The 19,151-nt window shown below is 45.8% G+C and overlaps 1 protein-coding gene, 1 long non-coding RNA gene and 1 pseudogene across 3 annotated transcripts in view; 2 read left to right on the forward strand and 1 right to left on the reverse strand.

Annotated features, from left to right (window-relative positions):
• LOC102885875 overlaps positions 1-1,985 on the forward strand; it is a 2,863-nt pseudogene extending 878 nt beyond the window's left edge.
• Positions 1-2,211, reverse strand: part of SLC2A1 (solute carrier family 2 member 1) — a 29,241-nt gene extending 27,030 nt beyond the window's left edge. The window contains exon 1 of the mRNA XM_006904006.3: positions 2,002-2,211. Within this exon, the coding sequence (XP_006904068.1) occupies positions 2,002-2,019 (18 nt within the window). The 5' untranslated portion in view covers positions 2,020-2,211. The remainder of the gene's footprint in view (positions 1-2,001) is intronic.
• Positions 2,212-2,278: 67 nt separating this feature from the next.
• The window catches only part of LOC107196134, a 59,099-nt gene continuing 42,226 nt past the window's right edge, over positions 2,279-19,151 (forward strand). For both annotated transcript variants that reach the window (XR_003048406.1, XR_001517503.2), the window contains exons 1-2: positions 2,279-2,459; positions 9,110-9,262. This is a non-coding gene — a long non-coding RNA (uncharacterized LOC107196134). The remainder of the gene's footprint in view (positions 2,460-9,109; positions 9,263-19,151) is intronic.

Below are 19,151 nucleotides of genomic sequence, written 5' to 3' on the forward strand. Positions count from 1 at the left end.
AGCAGTTTAACCAAGAGCCTAGTAAACTACAAGTGGCTATGGATTTTCTCCTCCACTTTTCTGTCACCACTCAGAATATTCCCTTGTCCACTCAACAAAAAGACACTCAGGTTCTACATCGCATGCTAAACAGACAGTTGCTTACCCTTGAGGAAGTGATAAAAGTTACCTCTGTCTTACAGATGGAGAAATTGAGGCCCAGAGAAGTTACGTGGCTTGCTAGAGCCCCAAGATAACACAGCAAGTATTTGGACTTCTGGGTCTCAAACCCTGACTGCTAGCTAAAATTGCTTCTCATTTGATTTTTATTTTGTTATATTCCAGCATAATGGCTCACCTATGACTGTCAGGAAATTTGTTCCCAGCTTAGAGTCTCCTTTCAAGCCCAAAGGCCAGGGTGGGGCGAAGCAAGTTATCTGGATTCAACAGGTATGAAGGAGCATTTTCCCGCTGAGAGTACAGCCTAGAGTCACACACAGCCAAGACCCAGCTCAGTCCCAGTGGACACCTTCACACCCACAGGAAGGGCAGTGTAGAGTTCAATCCTACCCCAGTATTCCAGGAAGGCATCTTTGCGCCTACCTTGCCAATGGCAGGTGATGGGACCGTTCAAGAGGGCAAGAGTGAGCATTTCCGAGAAAAAAAGAACTTGAGAGTGGCAGGAAAGCAGGATGAAGGGTGAACACTCTGAGGTTATTAAACTGTACTATGGGACCTATATAACAGATTATACAAAAACATTACTTGGATAATCATTCAAGTTAAAAGTTGTACCTACAACAGATCATACAGATACAGATAAACTGAAAGCCAGAGAACAAATTAAGTTTTTTGAAATTCTCCTGTTTGAAGATGACCTTCATGATTATGGTGTTTCAATCCTGAGAGTGAAAATTAAAGTAATTAATGCCTTCCAGCTTTTTTTCCTGCTGTTGTAGTTTTTCTTGAGAATTCATGAAGTATTCATCAGAATGAATGACGCGATACTTTACCGTGATGCGGAAAAGACATCACGAGAGAGCAAAATTACTAATTTAATGCATGTTTCATCTTCCCTCTTCATGAAACCTAATGAAATATCACAGTATTTACTAATAAAGGAGGCAGTTTGTGAGAAGCTAATATTTCCAGAAAGAACTGATAACCTAGCAGACTCACAAGAAAATACACCTCTCGAATAAATAGAATGTGATGTACTGTATATTCATGATAGAATCTGACTGGAAACTATAGCTACTTGGACCGGGCTATTTTTATTATGAGAATTAATTTCCTTGTCTGTGTGCAGATTTTCTGTAGCCTTAAAGGAAAAAAAAAAGTGACTCGAAAATATTCTATACAAGAGGAAAGAAGGGAGTAAAAGAAAAGAAACAATGTCCTGTACACAGGCTGCAGGCAAGCTCGTTTACAGATCCTATCTAGGCAGTTGTTTGCCACCAGAAGAGTCCTCATCTACTCAGAGTACGGAGTCCCTGGTCTCCCAGTCCCCTGGGGGGCCCTCACCCGAGTGGGAAACGTGCCACCTAGGAGCACATCTCCTCCCCAGGACCTGGCGAAAGCTTGGGGCTTGCGCTACCCAGAAAGTAGAGCCTCAGAGGCCAGCTTTTCGACTTAAGCCTGGAGTTGGAGCCCCGGCCTTAAAATGCTCCCCGCCTCGGAACCTCGGTGAAAGCCAGACACCAGGCCACGGGGAAGTGCAGCACAAAAAAGAGCGGTTCTGCCAGCAGAGTGAGGACGGGTCCCGGCCTCCTTCGAATGGGGGGCTCGGCCCGCTCAGCCAATGGGTGCCGCCGCGCTCGCCCCGGGAGTCCAGGGCCCCTGGCTTAGACCGCGCGGCGTCCCCGGAAGAAAGCCAGATACCGCGGGCGCCAACTACGCAAGTGGCTCCCTCAAAGCCCATTCCTACTCGCGTCCCCCACCGGGAGGGACCTGCGCGCCCGGGTTCGCGGAAGAAACCCAGGCCTGGGGTGGGCAGCCTGGGCCCGCGAGCGCAAGCCTCACCTTGCTGTTGGGATCCATGGCCGCGCTGCGCCGTTGGCTCTGGCTGCACCGGGTGCGCGGGCGGGCGGGTGGAGCTCTGACTGCTGCTCAGTCTCCCAGACTCAAGACTGCGAGGTCTGACTTTGCTCCCACGATCTCCACAATCTGCACGGCTACCTCTACCGTTTATAGGACCCCAGCCATTGGCTCGCGCTTTTGCTGTGTGGGGGGTGGGGTGAGCAGGGCCGGGGGTGGGGCTTAATGCACGCAAGGCGGGGCTTCTGGGGGAGGGGGCTAGTGCCAGGGACAGGGCTCTGGGCCCAGACCTCGCTCTTGCCGCCTTCCTTTCTTCCTGTGCCTTGGGTCCGGGGAAAGTACTCGCTGTGTGACCCTTAGCAAGTGTGCACACCTCTCTGAGCTTCAGCGGCCTCTAGCAAAATGGTGGAGCTCGTACCAGGCTGTGCGCCACTGGATAACAGGTAAACTAGGGATAACACAACCACCTCACTGGTTTGTGATAAACATTAAGTGAGTTAATATTTGTAAAATGTTTAGAACAGCGTCTGTTACTTGGTAAGTGGTATTTAAGTGGCATTCGTTAGACTATGGGAGGTCGCAGTACCAATATTGTCTTAACCTCCTCTACCCCAGCATCTGTTTGATGCTGAAGTCTTGCCTTATTATAGGCTGGGCCCCCTGCCTGGAAATCCATACTAACTTCTCTAGGCTTTCATATCACCACCTCTGTGAAGCCTTCCTCACATGACAGTACATGCGAATCTATGCTGACAGGTAAGAGCACAGGAGACCTTGGGTTTCAACCAGGTCCACTGCGTAGTAGCCTTGTATGATCCTAGGTCAGGTGCTGGCCTATGAGCCCCAGTTTTCATGTGGGTATGTCACCATCACCCTCATGTACTGTCATCAGAGTTATAGTTTCCAGAGAAGCACATGCCGATGGACACATGGTAAGTCTTCCTTTAGTGATAGTGGAATTATTTCACCTTATTTCATCCAATTTCACCTCATTTCCTTTTCCAGAACCTACCTTACTTGAGGCACAGTGAAGGGAAAAAAAGAGTCTCCGTCTAAAGGTCTGGCCAAAATCTCGAGGTTAGGCTGAAGGCCCTTTTCCCCATGGAGGGGCCCAGGAGGGGTGACTTTATGTTGGAAAGGAGGACTCTGAGCTGACCACATGACCCCTGGAGTCCTCTGCCTGGGCTGTGTGTCCAGTGCTGGCCGAGGTGACACCTTGGCTGGGCCTGGAACCCTGGAAGGGAAGGCAGGCCCCTCTGGGCACACCCCTACCCCATGGCTCCTATTTCTATGGTATCCCAACTGCTAAGCCTTCAAAACTTAGGGACATTGTCTCCTCATCTGGGTTCCAGAGGCCACCAAGTCCTGCTAAGTTTACCTTCTGCACCATCTCATCCTCCTTCCCTCCCTGCTGTCTGCAGGGCCAACAGCTCTGCTAGTCTCGCCTCCTCCAGTCCTGACCCCTACTCTCCTGCTCGAATGTCTAACACTGTCACCGAGGGAGCAAAGCTCATCCTGGCCATCAAGGCCCTCAGGGCTCCAGTTTACAAGCCTAGCCTTACCCTTCACACCAGCACTTTCTATATCTATACCTTTGCTCAGGTTTTTTCCTTGGCCTAACTCCCTTCAACCTCAACATGCCAAAATACTTCTGATGGCACAAAGCACCCTTGGAATTGGGCCTCCTCTGGGAAGTGTCCCTGAGTCCCCCAAGAGGGAATCTCTCCCTTATCCTTCTCCATACCTGCCCAAACAGACCCCCATTACCTGCTCGAAATTCCATTTCTAGGAGTTTTCTCTCTGTAAAAGTTTATGACCCCTGGAGGCTACTGTTTAGAGGTACATTCATCAGAAGCTCTTTACACTGGGTCAGAGATTAGATTCTCAAGTGGGCTAGTCTATTTTGGGGGTGGCTGAGTCCTGTGAAATAGGATATAACTCCAAATAGGGAAGGAACACCAGAGAAAAACCTAAAGAAGTGGCGTCTGAGCTTGGAATTTGGGGATGCATGGGGAGAAAAAGCATGAGCAAATAAGTGCCTGGAAGCGGGTGGTGAAGGTGCAGCTTAAGCCAGAGAAAGCCAGGCTAAGTCGCCCCTATGGCTGGAGTGCGGGGGCTTGGGAGAGAGAGAAGATAAAGATAGGGGGAATTTGAGTGAGAGAAGATGCTGAAGAGATGGGGTCACGAAGGCCCTCAAATGCCTGATATAGGTGTTAGGGCTTTATTCAGTGGGCAGTGGGGAGTCATGGAGAGTTTTGAGCAGGGGAAAGACCTAAGATTCTCAACCTTCCTTCAAGCCTATGCTACCCTGAGGTTTTAAAGAGGATGTGAGGAGGCCTGGGGAACCCTAGGGTTCAGTTTGGAAGGATCAAGGGCCACCTGCCCCTTCTTCCCCCCAACCCCCAAGCTGTGGTCACGCTGGCAGCTTTGTCCCTGGAGGCTACCTTTAGCCCAGGAAGGAACTTGGGACTTTTGTAATTCTGATTCTAAGCAGTTCCAGCCTTAGCCGCTTGGAGGAAAAGAGCTCTCTGGGACTGGCAGGGCGGTTCCAGGTGGCCAGGCAGATGCTGGCTGGTTGCGTGCCTGACAGCACGAACGTGGGCTCCGGCGGCGGCGCTGAGCAGGGTCCTAGCGGCTCCGCCCTGCGGCTCCCGAGTCAGGAGTGAGTAAGGCGGACCAGGAAAAGACTTCTTCTTCTTCTTCTTCTTCTTTTTTTTTGCCTTTAAAGGCAAGCGTCCCTGGCAGCCAGGAGAAAGGGCCTGCTGAGTCAACTGAAGTTAATGCAAGGGGGTTTGGTAGGGGTTGGGACACGGGAGTCCCAAATCCGCAAGATGTTTTGCAGCTCAAATTCTCTCAGGCTGCAGGTAAACATGGTGCTGGACTCCAGTTTTGTGCTTAATATTTTCATTCTCATTTGCATACCCATTCAAACCACCCGCTCCCAGAGAATTTTTTTTAGCTTTCCTTCTTAACCTTTTGTTTGCCCCTCCCCGGCTCTCTGGAAGCGCTCTCATCAGGGCCACCACCTGCTTGCTGATGCTGGGGCTATTGAAGGAACATACCCCTGAGCACCAGGCTTGTCTGCCCAGCTTCCTTTAGGACAGCTCGCTGCATGTTCCACAGGTACCTGGCACTCACCATATTTAAATCTAAACTCATCTTGCCCCATTCCTTCTAGTCTCCACCCTAGAGATGGCTCCTCTGTCCACCACATTACTGATTTTTTCCTTTTGCCTCGAGCTTTAATATGACTCAACAGGGCACTGTTACTAATCTTGTCATTATTTAAATTTTTGATATTTTATCATCATGGATTTTTTTTTTGCATTAATTTTGATTGTTTAAAAGAAAGATTGCATTAAAAACATTATTTATTTTGACGACCGAGCTTTTTGGCACCCCAATAAATCCTACTAGGTAGGTGAATGCTTCATTTTCCACCCCTAATCCCGACCTGCTGGTAATGTTTTGTAATCAGGGTGCTGGTTACATGGGTGTGTTCAGTTTGTCAAAATTCAAGCTGCACACTTCTAAGTTTTGCACTTTTCTGTGTGCACATTTTGCTTCAATTGAAAAAATTTTTACTTAAAGAAAAATGTTTCCGTGGGTCCAAGGGAATGTCTGCTGTCCACTTCTTCTAGCTAGCATCCCCAGCACCAAAAACAGTACCTGGCACACAATGGGACTCAGTACTTATTTGTTGAATGAATGAATACAATATTATTCCAGTTTTTTAATCCCTGATAAAACTCTATGAGATGCGTATTTTTCTCTCCTTTTTCTAAAAGGAAAAACTGAGATTCAAGGAAATTAAGTAACTTGCCTGAGATCACACGGGGAGTAGATTTGAGTTCTAGCACCTCGATTAAAAAAATAAGCAAACAAAAACTCCAACCAACAGTGCCCAGACACCTGACTCAGCACTAGCACAAGCAGGGTACCAGAGGCCTGGCTCTTATCACTTAGATTACAATTATTTGAGCCATATCTTTTCCTAGATAAGGACTTCCTTTAGGTAGGGACTCAAGCATTCCTGACTTCTGTCTGTCCAGCTATTTATTTAGCACAAGGAAGAGGCTATAAACTTTAATGAATGAAGCAAAAAATGAATGAATGAACGAATGAGTGAAAGAGCCAACAGTGATATGGGTGGATAAATCGCCAGTTTTGGAGACAGATCTGCTAGCTATGTGTCTTTGGGCATATTACCCAGCCTTTTTGAGCCTCGGTTTCCCCAAATGTAAAATGAGAATAATATCAGCATTTACCTCAAAGATTTATTGAGAATATGAAAGAGAAAATGACTATTGGGTGACTGGTATATAATAAATGAAAAATAGTAACTATTATTATCATTTCCAGGGTTTTACAGTTTTAAAGCCTTATTTACATCAAGATAGCAGGAATCTACCTCTTCCAGTTTCCATGTATTGTTTCCTGGGGGTCTCTGAAGTTGGAAGGTGGGGGCCCAATGCAGCCCACAGGAGAGGGTGAATGGTGGAATACTCAGGAAGTCTGGCTTCATGGCCCAGCTCCTCCCTGCCAGTGGTGCCATCTTTGATGAGTTGTGTCCTCTCTGTGAGCCTCAATTTTCTCTCTGTAAAATGGGGCTCAGAATAATCTTGATCTTGTAGGGCTCTGGGGTGGGTCCTATGACATGTCCCTGGGCCTAGCACACAGTAGTAGGCTCCCTGTAAAGTCTGAGTCTGAGAAATTTACCTGGCACTCTGAGATGTGGGAGAAGAACATGGAGACCTGAGAGTCTCAGAGACCCTGTGAAGTCCCAGGACTGATGGGAAAAACACACAGCCTGTCTGAGCTCTGTTTTGTTCTTAGAATCTTATTTCTCCTGAGAAGTGAAGTAACAATACTCTTTACGCTGATGGAACTTTTTAACTATGCAGAATCTTCCTACACCTTGTCCTGAGGGCGAGACCAAATTTATTTATACATCCACTGGGCAGTTGAGGAGATTGAGGCACACTAGGTTAAAGCCATACTTGCTTGAGGTCACCAAAGGAGGAATTTGGTAACAAATTCAAGGTATGAAACCCGGACCTCTTAATTTCTAAATACCACTATGCAGCAATTTGTCTCCAAAAGAAAGCACACAGCTTACCTCCCTCCCTTACCCTTCTCCCTCTACCCCATCCCCCTCCAGCAAGCAGTCACAACCCAGCTGGCATCCGGCTGTGCCTGTCCCCACCTGCATGCCACCTGGCAGTCACACGCACATTCATCTCGGAGTTGCTGGCTGACTCACCCCATTATATTGGAGCTGACTCGCTTTAGAAGAGGGAGAGTGAGAACCAGTCAAAAGCTGGCGAAAGGGATGACCTTTTCTCATTGATGCCTGAAATTTATGCCCCAAATTCATGGCAGTTTAGCTCTTAAGAAAGGGAAAGTACCATGGGCTGGCTGGAGGCAGAGACCTCGACTCAAAGAGGAGTGGTTCAGTTCCACTCTGGGCTCTGTTACTGGTTTGCAGGGTGACTTCAGGCAAGTCACTGTCCCTTTCTAAGTCTCAGTCTCTTCAGTTTTGTAATGAAGGCATCATAACAGGTGACCTCCAAGGCCCTTGTGGCTCCGGGTTGAGCCTTGTCATAATAATGTCATGTGTATTGACAGTTTACTGTGTGTCAGGTGCAGGGCTAAGTGAATGATATATAATTAGCTCCTTTAATTCTCATAACAAATCTTTGACATTGCTGTTTTATCTCATTCACAAAGAAGGAAACTGCGACACAGTTTCAGAGTAATTTGCCCCAGGTCAAGCAAGTAAGCAAGTGGTAGATTTGAGTATTGAACCCAGTTTGTCCCCAGAACTCTCATAAACTGATCTACACTTACTCTCTTTATCCTGCTAGACTTGTTCCCTCAAAAAAAAAAAAAAAAAAGAAAGTGGTAACATATACATAACATAAAATTTACCATTTTAACAATTTTTAAGTGAATGGTGGTATTAAGCACATTCACACTTGGTCATGCAGCCGTCACCACCATCCAACTCCAGAACATTTTTATCTTCCCAAACAGAAATTCCATACTCATTAAACAGTAACTTCCCATTCCCTCCTCCCCCGAGCCACTGGCAACCACTAGTCCACTTTCTGTCTCTATGAAGCTGACTACTCTAGTTACCTCATATAAACTTTCCTCATCTTTAAAACTATGATAATAAAGGTCAAGAGTTATTTGTTCCTGCCCCCAGTGGGGCAGTTGGCTCCAACTTTGATTTAAGTTCCAGTTCTTCCATTCAAAGCTGCATACCTTCAGACAGGTCGCTTAACCTCTCTCCCTCTCTCATTTCTCTAAAAGTGACCTAACAAGCCTTGCCTTGTGGGGCTCTCGAGAGGATCATAGGACACAATGCATATGAAGGTGTTTGGAAAGTCTTATGCACTTCTAGAGCTTGATATATAAATATCTTGTTCCTGAAGGGCTGGGATCAGGACCCTGGCTTGGATTTATAGGTGTGGGAGCTGAAAAAATTTTAGAGTTGTATATTTCAACTGATTTATAGATAAGAAGACTGAGACCTAGAGAGCCGTTGTTGACTTGCACTAAGTTGCACATGGAACTTGAATCATCGATCCTCAACTTTGTCCTGAGCACAGTGCCCTGAATATGGCAGGTGCCCAACAGATGTTTGTTGCTGAGGTTGGAAGGCAGAAGCGACAGCATAAAAAGAGGGCCTTCACTGCTTGGGTCTGGAGCCCTCCCCTCAAACAGCTCATGTTCTAGCCTGTGTACCTGGAATTGTGAAGTAGCTGGTAGAGCCTCTGCTTAGAGAAGGTGCTGGGACAATATTCTATCTTAGGTTGTTCTTTTTACTGTGTCTGAGAGGCCTGGCTTTTGGCTGAGTCACATCTTCCTTATTTCATTGATGATGTTAGGATTTTCCAGTTGCAAGTATCAATATGTATAAGCCAACTTCAGCCAAAAGAAGAGAATTTATTAAAGGATACAGGTGTGTCTCCCAAACCAGTGGCAAGGATGCAGTAGTGCTGACAAAGCTCTGGACTCAGCAAGTACACTATGACCAGGATGGTATGATCCTGTACCCCTGCTTTATTCCTCTCTCTCTTCATAGACAAGCGTGTCTGGCTCCACATGGCAGAACATGACCACCGTACAACGCCAGAACTCACATGGGATCATCTCAGCAACCCTCAAGGCTGACTCAACTGTCTCCTGGTTCTGATTCTGAGTTTCTAGAAGAGAGAAGCAAATCGGCCCTGTTTGGGTGAGATATTTTTCCCAGGGTCTGATTGGCTATGGTTAGGCAATGAGGCCATAGGGCATAGACAAGGCAGGCAGAGCTCACCTCTGTGCAGGAGTGGAGAGGAGGATGGGGTGTGAGTCACACAGGCAAACATGCACATTCATTAAAAATGCTGAATAGAGATATACACTTATTGATGTGGAAAGAAAGTCAAGGTTGCTTTGAATGGAAAAAACAGGTTACAAAATATGTTTATCACATTTTAAAAAGTAAATATGCATATGTAATATAATTAAATTTCTATGCATATATGCTAAATGTTAATTGAAATTATGGGTGGTAGAAATAGGGATAACTTTTATTTTCTTCTCTTTTAATATCTGCATTTTTCTGATTCTTCTCTAATGAATGAATATCAGTTGAGTTATAATAAAACAATAACTCTTAGCTCACAGGGCTGCAGTGTGTGTTAACTAAGACGTTTTTTCACTTATTCAGGAAATATTTATTAAGTGCCTAGTACGTGATGGTTTGTGAAAGCTGCACAATGACTGGTCAGTGACAGAGACTCAGTAATTGGAGTCACCCCAGGACCTGCCTTCCAGGAGTGAACAAGGCTGGATGCTCTAATGGTCTATATGCATTCTGAAAATCTAGGAAATGAAAACACTGGGATATTTCAGTGGTCTATTGCTATAGAATAACCACTCCGAAACTTAGTGGCTTTAAATGACAACTATGTATTATTTCTCATGATTTTGTGCAGTTCTGCTCCCCATGGTGCTGCTAAGTTATTTATTCATGCGGTTGCATTCAGTAGGATCCATTGCTGGGGCCATTCTCTCCATATGGTGTTGCACCCTCCTCTGTTTTCAGCAGAATAGCCTGGACTTCCATACAGCTGGGTCCAAGAGGAACATTCTAAGAGGACAAGCCCTGCTGTAGAAAAACTGATCAACCCTGCTTGTATCAATGCAAATCATCCTGGCTATAACTTGCTTTGTCTCTTAATCTATAATGAACATTCTCTCTGTGAGTAAATATTCTTCCTAGCCTGATTTTTAATGGCTGGCTGATAGTCCATCGCTGACTTAACCAATCCTCTATTGATGAAGATTTAGGTGGTTTTCATTTGGGAGCAGTTGTAAACATCAACTTTGTACCAATAACTCAGTGCAAATCCTAGGAGGAGAACAACAAGATCAAAGGAGAGGGGCATTTTTAAGGCTTTGGCAAATCGTTCTTTGAAAACATAGCACACATTGCATTTCTACCAGCTGTAGAGGGACCTGCCCTTTTCACAATCCTCTGGCCAATATTGGTGTTCTTATCTTTTTAGTCTTTATCAATTAGATAGGTGAAAAATGGTATCTCATCATTGTCTTCAAAAGAGAGAAAATTAAAAGTTGCCCAGAGACAGATGCTTAAGAAGAGTTCTTGTCTTTTACTTGGAAGCAGGCTTAATAAATCAGCAGATATGAGGGCAGTGCCATGAAGTGTCTCTTAGCCTACTGACTTCAGGCTGTTGAAAAGAGAATAGCCCAGCTGGCTGCATAGATGAGGTCATTGTGTCCTCTTAGCGTAGTTGATTGAGACAAGCCCACTACTCTCCTTTCCTGTGTCTGCTGGTTTTCCAGTGGGCACAGGGCACACAGCCTCGCTATCTCACCTACCATACCCATCTTGACCCTGGCCCTGTCCTCTCTGACCCATTGGTGCTGAGGACTGGACCTGGCCAGCTATGACTGATGAGAATTATAAGGACAGGCATGTAAAGCAATACCCCAAGATCAGTCTTTGGTCTTGAGCAGCCAGAACCATTCCTCATGGCCTCAAAAACTCATGAACAGGGGACTAACTTCCTGTGTAGAAGCCAGAGTCCTGCTCCTTACCAGCCTTTCTGAGCCTCAGTTTCTTCATCTAGATAAGAATATGGGAGTAATGGAGCTTTTAGGGTTATTATGTACTTCCTCTATGCCTGACACTTGTAATGCTCACAAGATCCCTCCAAGATTGAGAGTGTCCTACCTGCTTTACAGATGAGGCAAAGCGAAGCCCAGAGAAGGTAAATAACTTGTCCCAGATCACATAGCAAGTAAGTAGCAGAGTTGGAAATGAGCTTAGGTCAGCCTAGAACCAAAGCCCCCACACACTCTACAGGCTTTGTAAAGGATTAAATGAGAAAGGGACATCATAAAGAGCTCTGCAACTTCTTGTGAGTTAAAGAATATCTGCAGTGACAGCACAATTTATAAAACCTGCTGTCACCCAGCCAGACAGTTATTTAGAGTTATTCTCAGTGGGGGATGGCTGGGCTGGGGACCCACCTCAGGGAGCCGAGTTTCCCTCTGGAGTTCTCCAGAAAAGTGCCTGATGTCACAGCTGCGATTCTACTTTAGTCTGCTCTCTCCACAGAGGGAGGCAGGCCCTTCACTTAATGCTACCATTTATTTGTGGAGATAAAAGGTGTTAGGTACCCTTTGTGTACATCTAGTACCTTACTGCAGCCAATTTTCACAATGATTCTATGTGGAAGGTACTGTTGTGATCCTGTTCTTTGGATGAGGTGTTGGAGCACAGGGAGGTTAGGTGAGCTGCCAGGATGGCAGAGCTCGGCTCCAGGCTGACTTGAGATCCCACCCTTCTAACCAGGGCCCAGGAATGAGGCGCTCAGGGCTGGACTGCTGTTTACAAAGCTTTCTACCCTGTGATCATCAGAGCCTCCTCTCAACCCTGGAAAGCAGCCAGGATAGAGCCATTCTCTGCCTTACAGATGGAGAAACTGAGGCCCAGGGAGAGGAGGAGGCTTGGTCCCTTCTCTACTTCAGCTTGTTCGATCTGGAAAGCTAGATGGGGAAGTGAAGGGGGAAAGCTTGCCAGCTGAGCTGTGGCCTAGTAAGGAATGGGCGTTCCTTCCAGGGAACTTGAGGTGGAGCTGAGTGGGCTGCAGTGAGAGCCAGGGGCAGGCCAGGTCAGGAAGATGAGAGAGCAGGTCTCTGGGGGGTTGTGGAAAGAGGAAGGGACTCTGGAAAAAAGTCAGGAATGGGGCTTGGCCTGGGTGTTACTTAGATGGAGGTTTGAACAGAGGCCATGTGAAGTGTGGAGCTCAGGGATCAGAGGCTCCTGGGTGCAAATTATGACTGTGCCACTCATGAGAATGGTGAGTTTGGGCAGATATTTCCTGACATCAGTGTCCTCATCTTTCAAAGGGCCGAAGCACAGAGGGTAAGACCACGGTATCCGGAGCTCTGCCTGGCTAGACTCGGCTTTGCCACTTCCAGTGAGACTCGGGGCAAGTGAATTTGTTTCTGTGGGCCTGTGTCCTCGTCTGTCAGATGGGCCTGGTAATAACAGTATCAACCTCACCGGCTGCTGTGAGGATTTGAGGGCGCAGCAGCATGTGTAGAGGCTTCCAGCAGGCTTTTCGCCTAGTCAGTCTTTGCTGCCATTATCATCATCTTCATCATCTACCTCAGAAGATTCTTGCAAGGCTTTAAGAAGGCCGCTGGTGCAAACTGTCTGGCATAGGCGTTATTGGATAATGACCAGGCAGAGTGACAGGCGCTCTGATGTAGATGATGGGAGGTGTGTTGAGAGTCACCGAAGGAGACAAGAGTTCTGCCTAGCTGGGTGGAGAAGGGTGTGGAAAGTTTCCTAGGGAAAGTGGCATTTTCTGGGCCGTGAAGGATGTGTAGAATTCCCTGGATAGAGAAGGGGAAGGTACAGAGATGAACTTGAGCAAAGACTGGGCGGTGAGAGAGGCTGAGCATGTCTAGGGACCATGGGGTGGTTTCCTGAGGCTTCGTGTTGGGTGAGGGATGAGGTATGAGGCTTCCCAGGGACACTGAGTCCAAATGGCAAAGGGCTCAGAATGCCTTGCCTGGGGGTTTAAACGTGTTCCAGTAGGTGGGGAGTTCCTATGTATGTCTACATGGCAGAACCACCTGAGGAACTTTAAAAAACAGGTGTTCTCTGGTCCCACCTAGCAGTATTCTGAGCAGTAGGTCTCAGGCAGGACCCAGGAATCTATATTGTTTAAAACTCCCCAAGAGATTCTGATGCCCACCCAGATATGGGAACCCTTGCCATGGGAAGAGGGTGCCTCTAGGCAGGGATGCGCTCCAGTGAGATACCATCTCAGACATGCAAAATTTGAGCAAGAGTTTGAGAAGGTGAGGAGGGCCTGTAAGAGGCCCCTGACTCTGACCCCTAACCTCCCACTCCTCTCCAAGGAGGTGCCATGCTCTGATAGTCACATTTGACCCCAGGGCTGATCCCTGGAGATGCTACTGCTCTAAAGCTCTCTGACCTCAGGAAGGACAACCTTCCTACCTTTCATCCACCATCCATTCATTCATCCTTTCGTCCATCATCCATTCCATCCATCCATCCATCCATCCATCCATCCATCCATCCATATTTTTATTCATCCAACAAACAGTTTCTGAGCTCCTCTACCATGTGCCAGGCATGAGACTGGGTCCTGGAGGTACAGTGGAGAATAAAGCAAACACTCCACACCTCTTACAAAGCTTTCTGTCAGTTCTGGCTCTCCCAGCTGCTTGAGCATAGAGTCCTTTGTCATCAGGAATATGGCTAAGTACGAGAGAGCTAGGATAGGGAACCCATCCAGGGGGCTTAGACAATGATAGCCCACTGGTCCAGTCTTCAGGCCCCATGGCTCCGAGGCTATCCCTGGAGTGCCCCCTGCCAGGAGAATCCTGGTGCCTAGGGTAGATGTGAGCTGTGCAGCCACCCCCACAACCCCCAGTCCACAGAAAAGTCAATAGCCTTGAGTAAGGCCCGAGCAACTCTTCCCAAGGGAAGGGTCAAGGAGCATTTCCTCACAGGGGTAGCAGAAATAATAAACACAAGGAAATGACAGAGATTCCAGGGATTTCAGAGCACACAGCTCCGGTACAGGATGGAGCCACACTAAGAGATGGGATTAGAACCTGTTGTGGCAACTTCCTGGCCTCCCTCTTGGAGCCATCTCCTTGTGTCTTCATGTTTTTGTTCTTTTGTTCCATCAGCTTCCCTTGCCTGTTCCTACCCAACCCACACCATCCCATGTGAATGCTGTGGATGTCACTGTCATACTCACTCACTCATTGCCATTTATTCATTTTTTTTTCCTTCGTTCATTCAACACATTGGTACTATGTGCGGGACGCTGAGGATGAAGCTATAGGCAGAATCTGACCTCACGCGGAACTCCCAGTTGTGTGGGGGAAACAAACACAATGAGACAACTATAACGCAATGTGATTGTTGCCACTATGGTGTTGTTCATAGGTGTTGTTATCAACCCAGGGAGGAACCAAGGGAAGGCTGATTTTTGATGAAGGAACTTAAGGAGGGTGTGCCTAGTGGTGAGGACAGCAAGTGTTAAGAGGGGCAAAAAGATGGTTCGCAATGGCTAGACCCCAGGGTAGTTTCAAGGGACAGTGGGAGCAGAGGCTGGAGAGGTCAGAGGGGCAGTCCATGAAGGGCCTTGAATACTAGGCTAAGGAACTAGAACTTTCTGCTATAGTCAATGGGGAGCCATTGGAGGATCGTGAGCAGGAGAGGGGCATAGATTTACATCTTAAATGATATATAGAAGCTGGTTTGGGGAAACGGGCTGGAGTAGGAGAGTCTAGGCAGAGTGACCAGTGAAGAGGACCAGACATAGTCCAGGTAGGAGAAGAGAAGTCTAATCTAAGGCAAGAGCAGGTGGCTCAGCAGGTGTGAGCACCTCTGGGTGTAAGAACCAAGGTGAGTGTGGGGCAGATGGGCTGTATTGCTGGCCCCACTCAGGGCATTTCTAAATCAAAGAGAGGCTGAGGCAAACAGGAACTCCAGGAACTCCTGGGCTTTAAGCTTGAGCAGGCTCAAGGTCAGCAGATGCAGCTGAGTGTGGGCCTAGAGACTTAAAAGGTCCCACAGCAGGACCCCAGCTCACCTGCAAAAATCTGGGCAAGGTCCGGCCCTGGGAAAGAAATCTGGGCAAGGTCCGGCCCTGGTAAAGAGTTCCCATGAGCCAGGCACACTGTCACATGGGGCCTTGGTCCTGAAGGGAGAAGAAGTTACAAGGTAAAGAGCAGAAGATACCTGGCTCCCGCACCTTTATGTCCAGGACTAACTCCCTTCAAACAGCTACCAGTGAAGATGGGCTATGGAGGCACCTGGGCTATTTTCTTCCCCATGCCTGGCCCTCTCAGATAAGGCTCCCCTCGAGCTCCTCTTCGGGACTCCAGTTACCATCTGCTACTTACCTGAAGACTCAAAGTCTGCATCAGGTCTGTACTGCCTCTGGCTCTAAGCTCCTGTGAGGATGAATTCTGCCCCACCTGCTCAGGTGCCTTTGGGAGTGTGCCTACTCCACCAACCCTCATCAGGATACAATCACAGGTGATGATCTAGAGTACATGGACACCGGGGCTCACTCCCTACAGCCTATTTGGCCAATTAGTCACTCATAAAATAAACATTTATTTAAGCACCCACAGTGTGTCAGTTCCTTGACTGAGAGCAGAATTTAGGTTGAATTCTGATTTAGTTGAATCAGATTTATTCCTTGTCCTAGAGGGTTCATAGTACACTGGAGACGAACACATTCAACATGACACAACCTATTACGACATAATACAACTCAATATGACTCAACTCAACACGACATATCTCAGATCTCAGGTCGATTTTCCAGCTCTCTGGGGCCTGAGCTGGAAAAAAGGACAGCTTACAGGCAAAACGGCGTGATGGCTTACTAAGTAGGGAGGGAAGTGTTTATAGGAATGCCAGCAGTAGAGGGTGGAGATAAAGAGGCTCAGCAATCAGAACACCTGGTTTCAGTCCTGCCATTGTAATCGTGGACGGATGACTTAACTCTCAGTGCCTCAATTCCACATCTGCAAAATGTAGAAAGTAATGTGTCTTTTTGTAGGGTTTGAGGATTAATTGAGATAATACATTTAGACTACCTGGCACAGTGCCTGGCATGTGGTAACACAATAGCATTGGCTATGCTGATGGTTGTTGTGCCTTAGAATTTTAAAATCTATTATACTCTTAAATTCTTGGAGTCAGAAAATCGTAGAATTGTAGAACCTTAGGATCGTAAAAACTTAAACAAAGAACCTAAATAAAACATAGAGCCCAAATATTAGCTGGGGGAGTCTCCCTGTTCCCTCAGATGGTGGTGAAATTTCTTCTGTTACCTCAGGGCTAGGGCTGTCACATCCATTTGCTCAGATTGTGCACTATGTGCTTCTAGAGAGAGCCATTCACATAAACCCTGATATCAGCGGAGTTCCCTTGATCCTGTAGGACCCCTGGATGCCTGTACCACCACAGAGGGATGCCCTGCCTTTACCCCAGAAAAGCCTGCTAAATCCCAGGGGGTTTACATCACCCCCATAATCTCTGCTTCCAGCAAAGCATACTGGCTTCGTCCTGAACCACACTGACGTGAATGTGATGAAACTCATACTCTTATTTGGATTTCTTATGAAATGATAAAATCATCCCTCCCAAGCATTCCTGAGAGTAAACTGTACGGAGGTTTCAGAATGTTCCAAGAAGGATCACATCTTGTGGAGCACAGCCTACTGGCATCTAGATACACAGGGGAACATGTGCTCCCCTCCCCCACTTTATATCTCTCTCCCCAGCCCTCTGTCCTTCTCTTTCAGGTTGCTCCTCAGGAGCCCAGGCTCTCAGTCAGGTCTCTACTCAAAGCCCTTGTCAAAGCATTTTCCCCACAAAGATATTTCCTTCTTTTCCCAACAGGAATTCTGGGCCCTATGTTTACGTAGTAATTTTTATGTGTGCCATCACATGTAGTGTCATTTATAAAACCTCACAGAACGTTAAGATCAAACAATCATAGAAACAAGAACCTTGGAATAATCTAGCCTAAGGATCGCAAGTTCAAGGAATCATAAAAGAATTTTCAAATGTACCAAACTTACAATTGGAAGGGACCGTAAAGGGTCATGGTGTCCATACATTATTCAGTGTAGACATCTCCTCTGTAGCAACATGACCGGCATACTGCTCATCCTGCCTCTACTTTAACACAGTTCTCACTCTCTCCCCAAGATCTGTTTGTTCCATTACAACACTAGCTGCCTGTAGAAATGCTTTGAATAAGAAGGCCCTTTACAACTTTCTTTTATACCTGTGATAACCCAGGTGGAGTGGGATTTTAGAGCAATGACAGTTGAGACCCAAGAGCTGGGAACTAGATGGTCCAGTGTAGGATAATCATGGCTAGCTCAGCTATGAGCCGGGCTGAGGGTGAGGATAGTGGTGGTGGCTACCATGTATCGATGTCATATTTTCCTTTAGTTCAAAATATTTTTGAATCTCTCTTGAGATTTCTTCTTTGACCCATGTATTGTTTAGAAGTGTGTTCTTTAATCTTTCAGTATTTTGGGATTTCCCACGTATTTTTCCATTATCGGTTTCTAGTTTAATCCCATTGTGGACTAAAATCAGATATTGTATGACTTCTATTCTTTCAAATGACTGAGTTACATTTCATGGACCAGAATGTGGTTTATCTTGGTGAATGTTCCATGTGAGCTTGAGAAGAATGTGTATTATGCTGTTGTTGGATGAAATCGTTGATAGATATCAATTATACCCAGTTGATTGGTAGTGCTGTAGAGTTCAACTATGTCCTTACTGTTTCTGCCTGCTTGATCTACCAATTTCTGATAGAGGGATGTTAAAGTCTCCAACTATAAGAGTGGATTCATCTATTTCTCTTTGCAAATCTATCAAATTTTGTCTCACGTATTTTGACACTCTTTTGTTAGGTACGTACACAGTAAGGACTATGTCTTATTGGGTTGTCGACTCCTTTTCATTATGTAATGCCCCTCTTTTTCCCTGTTGACTTTCCTTGCTCTGAAGTCTGCTCTGGCTGAAATGAATACAGCTACTTCCTTTTGATTAGTGTTAGCATGGTATCTCTTTCTTCATCCCTGTACTTTTTATCTATCTGAGTCTGTATATTTAAGTGGATTTTGGGGGTCAAACATATGGTGATGGAAGGAAATTTAACTTTGGGTGGTGAACACACAATGCAATATACACATGACATATTGTTGAATAGTATACTTGAAACCTATATTAGTTTTTATTAACCAATGTCACCCCAATAAATTTAATTTTCAAAAAGTTGATTTCTTGTAGACAACATATAGTTGGGCCTTATTTTTTGGTCCACGCTAACAATCTCTGTCTTTTAATTGGTGCATTTAGACCACTGACATAAAAGCGATTATTGACTAGTTGGATACATATCTATCATATCTGTTGCTGTTTTTTATTCATTGCCTGTTCTTTGTTTCTGTTTTTGTTTTCTACTCTTTTTCTGCATTTTGTACCTTTAGGTGAGTATTTTATATGATTTCACTTTCTCTCCTTTCTTAGTTTTTTTCAGTTATACTCTTTTAAAAACATTTTTAGTGGTTGCCCCAGAGTTTGCAATATACGTTTACAACTAATCCAAACCCACTTCCAAATAACACCATTCTGCTTTACAGTGCAAGTACCTTATAATAAAAAATATTCCTATTTCTTCCTTCCCGTCCTTTATATCATTCCTGTCACTTAAACATAAGTTGTAACTATCAAATACAGTGTTGCTATTATTATTTTGAACAAACCTATCTGTTAAGATTAAGAAGAAAATTAAAAATGTAATTCTACCTTCTCTTATTCCTTCTCTGATACTCTTCCTTTTAAAATGTAGATCCAAGTTTCTGACCTATATTATCTTCCTTTGGTCTGAAGAAGTTATTTTAACATTTCTCATAAGACAAATTCTCTCAGTTTTTGTTTGTTTGAGAAAGTCTTCATTTCTCCTTCACTTTGAAGGAAATTTTGCAGGATACAGAATTCTAGTTTGTCGTTTTTT

This window comes from Pteropus alecto, unplaced genomic scaffold, assembly GCF_000325575.1.
Source record: "Pteropus alecto unplaced genomic scaffold, ASM32557v1 scaffold170, whole genome shotgun sequence".
NCBI classification, from domain to species: domain Eukaryota; kingdom Metazoa; phylum Chordata; class Mammalia; order Chiroptera; family Pteropodidae; genus Pteropus; species Pteropus alecto.